The sequence below is a fragment of the Giraffa tippelskirchi genome, chromosome 4 (assembly GCF_054371585.1).
Source record: "Giraffa tippelskirchi isolate mGirTip1 chromosome 4, T2T-mGirTip1v1.2.pri, whole genome shotgun sequence".
Taxonomy (NCBI): domain Eukaryota; kingdom Metazoa; phylum Chordata; class Mammalia; order Artiodactyla; family Giraffidae; genus Giraffa; species Giraffa tippelskirchi.
This window is the reverse complement of record NC_137278.1, coordinates 174,311,090-174,322,214: the sequence shown is the minus strand read 5'-3', so window position 1 is coordinate 174,322,214 and position 11,125 is coordinate 174,311,090. Positions and strand designations below refer to the sequence as shown.

Sequence of the window (11,125 nt, the reverse complement as noted above, 5' to 3'; positions counted from 1 at the left end):
TTCCAGACCAGAGATCGAGCTCATGTCTCTCCTGCATTGGCAGGCGGATTCTTTACCACTGAGCCACCAAAGAAGCCCCCTTTTCTGGTGTAATTGAGCATTTTATATGGTTTCATCTCCCCTCCCTTAGGACATCAGTCATATTTACTAAAATTTATTTTACCGGTTGCCCTAGAGTTTACAGTTTGCAGTGTACATCTACAACTAATACAACTCTACTTTCAAACAGTGCTGTACTGCTTCGTGATTTTCAGTCTGTTCAGCTTTTGTGGGGACAAGAGTGATGACTTCCAATCTCTGTACATGTCACAGACCAGAAACTTGAAGTATGGGTATTACTTTTATTTATTTTCTTGTCTATTTATTCAACAAATATTTGGGTGCTTATTATATACCAGACACTGTTCTAGGTACTGGAGATACAGCAGTGAAAAAAGAGAAATAATGTCTGTCTTCATGAAGCTTATATACTAGGGTGGGCAGACAGATAAAAAATAAGATGTCAGATGGTAAAAGATGGAGAGGGGAAAAATAGAGTTCAGAATGACAGGTAAGGGTGACAGTTATAGGTAGGATAGGGATGGGAGACCAGACTTTTAAGCAGGGTGCTGAAAAATAGCTGATACAACCAGTGATATAAGAAAAAGATCAAGCCACAAGCTGCTTTAGGATGATAAATCCTTTATAGACCTTAAAAACCTGACACTTTAGATCTTGAAACTAGTTTCTTCAAAAGGGGAAAACGGTAGTGACTTGGTTAGGTGTTCAGTATTAAATCTTACTGAAATTGTCTTTAGAGAAATTTCATAGATGGAATAGGCCTTACCCATTTTATACATACACACATGTACCACCTTTGCAGTTGCAATACACTATATTGTACACTATACACTATAAACATAGCACATTTATAAAGTAGTTAATAGTAAGGACAAGTAGAGTTGAATATGTAAACCTGTCCCTCTACATATGTCCAAGAAATCTACCATACCATACTTTCCCTGTTATTCACTGTATCACAGTTAAAATAGGAAGTCTTTAAGAAGGTCCCACTGACAAAGGCTTTTGGCACAGGGAATATAGTGAATTTGGGAGTAGTCTAAGCACAGTATATTTCAGAGAATTTTGTGATTATAGATAGTAATACATTTCATTTGAAAACTAAGACCTGTGCTGTTTATTTTACGATGTGAAACGAATAGAGCTTCAGGATACAACCTCTGTGATGCTATTTCGTATTCACTCATTCTTACACATTCTTGAGTGCAGTTTTTAAGGAGGAAAGTTTGTAGATAAATAACATGTATTGGGGGAAAGTAGCCATAAAAATCAATGTAATAAGTGGCCGGGCAAAGGCCTCAGTATCACTCATATGCTAAATGGCTAAGGTATATGATATCCGAGATTATGACATTAAACTATCACATTTCTTTGTTTCATTGAAATAATAATTTTTGTGAAGAATATACAGGCCTGATATTCAGCTTTGCTTTTTGGCCAGTGGACATTTAAATACTTTGGAAGGCAGTAGCCAGAAAATAGCTAGGAAGGTAACTATGCTTTTAGAAATAACTTAGAACTCTCCTGTTTATCCACAGTGATAAACATCTCTTATAGCAGCTCAAATATCTAGTTAGGAGAATGAAATTTCCAGGGGAAACAGGTAACTTAAAACTTTCTTATTTAAAAAAAAAACAAGACCCTCCCCCAATATAAAAAAAAACACAATACCCTCCCCCAATATATCAGAGGGCATGCTATAATTGCCATTTCAAGAACACTCACTCATCAACGAACTTATATATAGAAATAAAAGCACTATTAAAATGTTTAAGAGCCAGGTTAACTTCAAAGCATAAATCATACTATTGGAAAGCCAATCTCTGAGACAATTGTTTCCAGGGAAAGTAGTATGAAGATCATAGATTTGATAAGCTTCAGTGAGCATCAATACACAGTCCACGTCACTTGCTTTAGTTTGTTCGGGCCTACTAATTGCTCCAAGACTTCTCGTGAATGATCTACAAAAGAAAACAATGACAATATATTAATTCACAGTAATCAAAGATATTGAATGTATCCTCATGTATAAACTGGGGATGATGACTATTATACCTCATAGGGTTAAAAGACTTAGATGATATACAAAGCATAGTATAAACTAAAAATACATTTAATTAATGGTAGCCATCACTATTATTGGACTTCCCTGCTGGTAGTTCAGATGGTAAAGAATATGCCTGCAATGTAGGAGACCTGAGTTTGATCCCTAGGCTGGGCAGATCTCCTAGAGGAGGGCATGGCAATAGACTCCAGTATTCTTGCCTGAAAAATTCCATCGACAGAGGAGCCTGGTGGGTTACAGTCTGTGGGGTTGCAAAGAGTCGGACATGACTGAGAGACTTAACAGCTGCAGTAAACATAGTTAATACTTTGAAAAAACAGGCATTTCTTGTTTTCTCGGTAATCACATCGTTTTTTTTTTGGCTGTGCTGGGTCTTCATTGTTGCTCAGGGGCTTTCTCTCATTGTGGTGAGTGGGGGCTACTCTTCTTTGCAGTGAGCAAGCTTCTCCTTGTGGTAGCTTCTCTTGTATAGCACAGGCTCTAGGCACAAGGGCTCAGTAGTTGCGGCTCACAGGGTCTAGAGCATGGGCTCAGTAGATGTGGTACACAGGCTTAGTTGCTCTGCAGCATCTGGGATCTTCCCTGACCAGGGTTCGAACCATGTCCCCTGCTTTGGCAGCTGGATTCCTATCCACTAGACCACCAGAGAAGTCCTGTAATTTTATCTTAATTACACTAAACAGAGAGTTACAGGGTTAAACTTTCTCAGGGTCCTGCCAAGAATTAGATGACGAACTAAAGTAGCATGTTTGAACAGCGGTTAATGAAATGACCATTTACAAAGGAGTGATTAAAGAAAGCATGATTAAAGAAAGCCAGCAGGTATGGTAAAACACCTTGAGAAGCTGCAACATGCTGAAAAAAGTTAGAGGAGAGAGTAGTTACTAGAACAGGACAACTTAACCTATTGTTGAATATGTTCCATGTCATATACTTATAAAACACGATTTTAAATAGATAACTATTATATGAATTCCTTATAATTTAACCAATATATATGACTAGACATTTAGATGGTTTTCAGTTATTCACAGTATATAGCAGTGATTTTAATATGGTTTACGTTTACAAAGTCAGTTTTATAATATCTTCTAATGCAAAAATACTGCTAAAATTTTATTACTTTAAAAATTATTCAGGATAAATGCTGAAGAGGATCTGGAGAAAAGGGAATCCTCTTACACTGCTGGTGGGAATGCAAAGTAGTATAGCCACTATGGAGAATAGTGTGGAGATTCCTTAAAAAACTGGAAATACAACTGCCATATGACCCAGCAATCCCACTGCTGGGCATACACAACAAAGAAATCAGAATTGAAAGAGACACGTTAGGGTCTCCCCAAGAGAACACCGGGGTCAATGTTCATCGCACTACTATTTACAATAGCTAGGACATGGAAGAAACCTAGATATCCATCAGCAGATGAATGGATAAGAAAGCTGTGGTGCATATACACAATGGAATATTACTCAGCTATTAAAAGGCACACATTTGAATCAGTTCTACTGAGATGGATGAAACTGGAGCCTATTGTACAATGAAGTAAGTCAGAAAGGAAAACACCAATACAGTATATTAATGCATATATGTGGAATTTAGAAAGATGGTAACAATGACCCTATATGCAAGAAGCAAAAGAGACACAGATATAAAGAACAAACTTTTGGACTCTGTGGGAGAAGGCAAGGGTGTGATAATTTGAGAGAATAGCATTGAAACATGTATAGTCAGTTCAGTTCAGTTCAGTTCAGTTGCTCAGTCGTGTCCGACTCTTTGCGACCCCATGAACCGCAGCATGCCAGGCCTCCCTGTCCATCACCAACTCCCTGAGTCCACCCAAACCCATGACCATCGAGTCGGTGATGCCATCCAGCCATCTCATCCTCTATTGTCCCCTTCTCCTCTTGCCCTCAATCTTTCCCAGCATCAGGGTCTTTTCCAATGAGTCAGCTCTTCACATCAGCTGGCCAAAGTATTGGAGCTTCAGCTTCAACATCAGTCCTTCCAATGAACACCCAGGACTGATCTCCTTTAGGATGGACTGTTTGGATCTCCTTGCAGTCCAAGGGACTCTCAGAGTCTTCTCCAGCACCACATTTCAAAAGCATCAATTCTTTGGTGCTCAGCTTTCTTAATAGTCCAACTCTCACATCCATACCTGACCACTGAAAAAACCATAGCCTTGACTAGACGGACCTTTGTTGGCAAAGTAATGTCTCTGCTTTTTAATATGCTGTCTAGGTTGGTCATAACTTTCCTTCCAAGGAGTAAGTGTCTTTTAATTTCATGGCTGCAGTCACCATCTACAGTGATTTTGGAGCCCCCAAAAATAAAGTCAGCCACTGTTTCCACTGTTTCCCCATCTATTTGCCATGAAGTGATGGGACCGGATGCCATGATCTTAGTTTTCTGAACGTTGAGCTTTAAGCCAACTTTTTCACTCTCCTCTTTCACTTTCATCAAGAGGCTTTTTTAGTTCTTCTTCACTTTCTGCCATAAGGGTGGTGTCATCTGCATATATGAGGTTATTGATATTTCTCCCGGCAATCTTGATTCCAGCTTGTGCTTCCTCCAGCCCAGCGTTTCTCATGATGTACTCTGCATATAAGTTGAATAAGCAGGGTGACAATATACAGCCATAAATAGATGACCAGTCCAAGTTCGATGCATGGAACAGGGCACTCAAAGCTGGTGCACTGGGACAACCCTGAGGGGTGGGATGGGGAGGGATGTGGGAGGGGGGTTCAGGATGGGGGACACATGTACACCCATGGCTGATTCATGTCAATGTTCGGCAAAAACCACTATAATATTATAAAGTAATTAGCCTCCAATTAAAATAAATTAATTATTTTAAAAAATTATTCAGGAGTTTCAGCTATAAAAAGGAATGAATTTGGTCATTTCTAGTGAGGTCGATGAACCTAGAGTCAGTAAGTAAGTCAGAAAAACAAATATTGTGTATTATCACATATATATGGAATCTAGAAAAATGATACTGATGAACCTATTTGCAGGGCAGCAATAGAGACACAGACATAGAGAATAGACTTGTGGACACAGCGGGGGAAGGAGAAGGTGGGACAAATTGAGAGAGTAGCATTGAAACATACATTACCATATGTAAAATAGATAGCCAGTGGGAATTTGCTGTATGACATAGGTAGCTCAAGCAGTGCTCTGTGACAACCCAGAGGAGTGGGATACGGTGGGAGGAGTGAGGGAGGTTTAAGAGGAGGGGACATATGTATACCTATGGCTGGTTGATTGGATGTTTGGCAGAAACCAACAAAACATTGTAAAGCAGTTAAAAATCTATGTTGTATGTATAACATATCTCTAACCTAGTCTTAGTGGTTCTCAGACTTAAAGAGACTATGCTAAAGCCTTTGACTGTGTGGATCACAGCAAGCTGTGCAAAATTCTCAAAGAGATGGGAATACCAGACCACCTTACGTGCCTCCTGGGAAATGTGTATGTGGGTCAAGAAGCAGCAGTTAGAACCAGATACGGACTGGTTCAAAATTGGTAAAGGAGTACGTCAAGGCTGTATACTGTCACCATGTTTATTTAACTTATATGCAGAGTACATATGCAAAATGCTGGGCTGGATGAAGCACAAGCTGGAATCAAGACTGCCGGGAGAAATATCAGTAACCTCAGATATGCAGATGACACCACCCTAGTGGCAGAAAGCGAAGAGGAACTAAAGAGCCTCTTGATGAAGGTGAAAGAGGAGAGTGAAAAAGCTAGCTTGAAATTTAACATTGAAAAAACTAAGACCATGGCATCTGGTCCCATCACTTCATGGCAAGCAGAAGGGGGGAAAATGGAAACAGTGGCTGACTTTATTTTTTGGGGCTCCAAAATCACTGAAGATGGTGACTACAGCCACAAAATGAAAAGACACTTGCTCCTTGGAAGAAAAGCTATGAGAAACCTAGACAGCATATTAAAAAGCAGAGACATCACTTTGCCAACAAAGGTCCGTACAGTCAAAGCTATGGTTTTTCCAGTAGTCACGTATGGATGTAAGAGTTGGATCATAAAGAAGAAAGCTGAGTGCTGAAGAATTGATGCTTTCAAATTATGGTGCTGGAAAATACTCGTGAGAGTCCCTTGGACTGCAAGGAGATCAAACCAGTCATTCCTAAAGGAAAGCAACCCTGAATATTCATTGGAAGGACTGATGCTGAAGCTGAAGCTCTAATACTTTGGTCATTTGATGCAAAGAGCTGACTCACTGGAAAAGACCTTGATGCTGGGAAAGATTGAGGGCAGGAGGAGAAGGGGGCAACAGAGGATGAGATGGTTGGATGGCATCACCGACTCAATGTACATGAGTCTGAGCAAATTCTGGGAGATAGTGAAGGACAGGGAAGACTGGCGTGCTGCAGTCCATGGGGTTGCTGAGTCGGAGATGACTAAACAGCAACAACAAGGAAAAAAAGAGGGCCCAACATACGGTTACTAGATTTTATTTTAAGTAAAACAAAAATAAGTCAAACATTCAGATTTAGTACATAAAGAGAACCATAGAGTGTTTGGAAGCAAGAAATTATAGTTGTGAAATCAATGTTTACACTGGCAGGTAATTTTGTTAAGTCCCTAAAAATATAATAAATGGAGTTTTCATTGTTTTAAAAATATCATTGGTTATTTCAGAGGAAGTCTATTATTACAGGAAATCTAGATTAATGGCAGATTTCAAATAGGTTGAAAGTAAAAGGATGGATGAAGACAGCAACTATAAGAAAACTATGTATAGAAGTTTATACCTCAACTATAATAGGAGAGGGAGGAACACTTTCCAGTTTATTCTATGAGGACAGTATTGCCTTCCCACAAAAGCCAGACAAAGACATTACACACACAGAGAAGAAGAACAACAGGTCAGTATTTCTTATGAATATGTATTCAAAGATCCTCAACAAGACAAGAGCAAACCAAATCTAGCAACACAGAAAAAGGATTATATGACATGATCAGCTGGGATTTATCTTAGGAATGTAAGGTTAGCTTAACATTTGGGAATTAATTAATGTAGTACACTGTTTTCCCCTTCATGGACAGTCTTGCTGTGGTGACAGGACACATGAATTTTCACATTAAAAAATCTGATTATAATGGCAAATTCATAAAGACAGAAGATAGAACAGAGGTTGTCAGAGGCTGGGGGAAAGGATTATGGGGAGTTATTGTTTAAAGGGTAAAGAGTTTCTATTTGGGATGATGAAAAAGTTCTGGGGATAGTTAATGGTGATGGCTGCACAATGATGTGAATGTACTTAAATCCACTGAATTGTACCCTAAAAATGGTTAAAACAGTAAATTTTATGTATATTTGCCAACATCAAAAATTTTTTTAACAATTCTGAAAGTAAGATTCAACTAATAATTGATATGTGTACTTATGATAGTAGTTTTTCTTTTCTATTGAAAAGTTGATATTATGTTGGTGTACATATTATTATAATTAATCATATCATAAAGGACACTTGGATATATTGAAAATTCATGAAAACTGAGGTGAAAACATCATATATTTTACATTGGAAAAGGCATCCTATGACATGAATTGGCAAGGTGACAGACAATGAACCCCTTCATGGATCACAGCCTTGTTGTTGGGCAGGGGCTTGCATAACTCATTGAATCTATGAGCCATGCCATGCAGGGCCACCCAACAGATGGGTCATACTGAAGAGTTCTGACAAAACATGGTCCACAGGAGGAGGGGTTGGCAACCCATTCCAATATTCTTGCCTGGAGAGCCCGATGGACAGTATGAAAAGGCAAAAAGATATGACACCAGAAGATGAGCGCCTCCCAGTAGGAAGGTGTCCAATATGCTACTGGGGAAGAGTGGAGGGCAATTACGAACAGCTCCAGAAGAATGAAGCGGCTGGGCCAAAGTGGAAACAGCACTCACCTGTGGATGCATCTGGTGGTGAAAGTAAAGTCTGACAATGTGAAAAACAATGTTGCATAAGAACCCAGAATGTAAGGTCCATGAATCAAGGTAAATTAGATGTGGACAAGAAGGAGATGGCAAGAGTGAACACTGACATCTTAGGAATCAGTGAACTAAAATGGATGGGAATGGGCAAATTTAATTCAGATGACTATAATGTCTACTACTGTGGGCAAGACTCCCTTAGAAGAAGTGGAGTAGCTCTCACAGTTAATAAAAGAGTCCACAATGCAGTACCTGGATGCATCCTCAAAAATGACAGAAAGATATTGGTTCATTTCCAAGGCAAACCATTCAACATCAGAGTAATCCAAGTCTATGCTCAAACACTGATGCTGAAGAAACTGAAGTTGACCAGTTCTATGAAGACCTACAATACCTTCTAGAACTAACACCAAAAAAGATGTCCTTTTCATCCTTGGGGATTGGAATACAAAAGTAGGAAGTCAAGAGATACCTGGAATAACAGGCAAGTTTGGCCTTGGAGTACAAAATGAAGCAGGACAGAAGCTAACAGAGTTTTGTCAAGAAAACACACTGATCATAGCAAACACCCTTTTCCAACAACACAAGAGATGAGTCTGTACATGGACATTACCAGGTGCTCAATACTGAAATCAAATTGATTACGTTCTTCGCAGCCACAGATGAAAAAACTCTATACAGTCAGTAAAAACAAGACCTAGAGCTGATTGTGGCTCATATCATGAGCTCCTTATTGAAAAATTCATGCTTAAATTGAAGAAAGTAGGGAAAACCACTAGGCCATTCAGGTCTGACCCAAATCAAATCCCTTACACAGTGAGGTGACAGATAGATTGCCTGAAGAACTATGGACAGAAGTTTGTAACACTGACCAGGAGGCAGTGACCAAAACCATCCCAAAGGAAAAGAAATGCAAGAAAGCAAAGTGGTTGGTTGAGGAGGCTTTACAAATAGCTGAGGAAAGAAGAGAAGTGAAAGGTAAGGAAGAAAGGGAAAAATATACCCAACTGAATGCAGAGTTCCAGAGAATAGCAAGGAAGAATTAAGAAGGCCTTCTTAAATGAATAATGCAAAGAAATAGAGGAAAACAATACAATGAGAAAGACTAGAGATCTCTTCAAGAAAACTGGAGATATCAAGGGAATATTTCATGCAAGGATGGGCACAGTAAAGGACAGAAATGGTAAGGACCTAACAGAAGCAGAAGAGATTAAGAAGAGGTGGCAAGAATACACAGAAAAACTATACAAGAAAGGTCTTAAAGACCCAGATAACCACAATGGTGTGGTCACTCAGCTAGAGCCAGACATTCTGGAGTGTGAAATCAAGTGGGCATTAGGAAGCACTGGAAGTCTCACCCATGGAGCAGACGTGCTGCCTGGGACCCTTTCCCAGTTGGGACTCCAGATGTGCTGTGACACGGGACTTTCCAGCACTGTTTAAGTCTGGATGTTGGTCAAAACCCAATTTGGTGATGTACTCTCTGCTCTTTTTATTTCTCTTTTCTTTTAATGTTAGTATATTGAAAGTAAGGTAGATAGTTCTCTAATAAATATCTGTATTATTTATTTGTATATAACGAGTGGCTTATTTTGTTAACAAATCCTTTGAACCTGAGATGAAAGTGAAAACTTTCGGCAAAACATTAATTGGTGTTGTGAACAGGATTTGTGAGACAAAATGCCACTCTTTAAGAAAAAAAGAGATTAAGGTTGATGAAGTTTTTATTCCTAGATGGGAATATTCACCCTATTGCTCATTAGCTAGTGAACGGGATGTATTCACTGGATTATGTGAGAACTGGAACCTTAAATTAAAGCAGGCCAAACCTTTAGAGGGCTTCCCTGGTAGCTCAGCTGGTAAAGAATCCGCCTGCAATGCAGGAAACCCTGGTTTGATTCCTGGGTTGGGACAATTGGCTGGAGAAGGGATAGGCTACCCACTCCAGTATTCTTGGGCTTCCCTGTGGCTCAGCTGGTAAAGGATCCACCTGCAATGTGGGAAACCTGCCTTCAATCCCTGGGTTGGGAAGATCCTCAGAGAAGGGAAAGGCTACCTACTCCAGTATTCTGGCCTGGAGAATTCCATGGACTCTATAGTCCATGGAGTCTATGGAGTTGCAAAGAGTCAGACACAACTGAGCAACTTTCACTAGGAAGCATTACTATTAATATGAACAAAGATAGTGGAAGTGATGGAATTCCAGCTGAACTATTTAAAATCCTAAAAGATGATGCTGTTAAAGCGCTGTGCTGAATATGTCAGCAAGTTTGGAAAAATCAGCAGGGGCCACAGAAATTGGAACAGGTCAATTTTCATTCCAATATCAAAGAAGGGCAATGCCAAAGAATGTTCAAACTACCATAAAATTGCACTCATTTCACATCCTAGCAAGGTTATGCTCTAAATCCATCAAGCTAGGCTTCAGCAGTACATGAACTGAGAATTATTAGATATACAAGCTGGGTTTACAAAAGGCAGGGGAACCAGAGATCAAGTTGGCAACATTTGTTGGATCATGGAGAAAACAAGGGAATTCCAGAAAAGACATCTACTTCTGCTTCATTGACTATGCTCAAGTCTTTGGTTGTGTGGATCACAATAAAATGTGGAAAATTCTTAAAGACATTGGAATACCAACTCACATTACCTGCCTCCTGAGAAACCTGTATGAGTCAAGAAGCCACAGTTAGAATTGATATTGAATAACTGACTGGTTAAAAATTGGGAAAGTGGTATGCCGAGGTTGTATATTGTCTCCTTGCTTATTTAACTTCTGTGCAAAGTACCTCATGTGAAATGCTGGAATCAAGCTTGCTGGGGGAAATATCAAAAATCTCAGATATGCAGATGATACCACTTTAATGTCAGAAAATGAAGAGGAACTATAGTGCCTCTTGATGAACATGAAAGTTCAGTTCAGTTCAGTCCCTCAGTCGTGTCCGACTCTCTGCGACCCCATGAATTGCAGCAAGCCAGGCCCCCCTGTCCATCACCAACTCCCGGAGTCTACCCAAACCCATGTTCATCGAGTCGGTGA

General features: G+C 39.6%; 1 protein-coding gene across 14 annotated transcripts in view; it reads right to left on the bottom strand.

Moving 5' to 3' along the window:
• Window positions 1-327: 327 nt before the first annotated feature.
• The window catches only part of AMN1 (antagonist of mitotic exit network 1 homolog), an 81,441-nt gene continuing 70,643 nt past the window's right edge, over window positions 328-11,125 (bottom strand). For all 14 annotated transcript variants that reach the window (XM_081591647.1, XM_081591635.1, XM_081591634.1 and 11 more), the window contains one exon: window positions 328-2,021. In XM_081591647.1, the coding sequence (XP_081447773.1) occupies window positions 1,948-2,021 (74 nt within the window). In that variant the 3' untranslated portion in view covers window positions 328-1,947. The remainder of the gene's footprint in view (window positions 2,022-11,125) is intronic.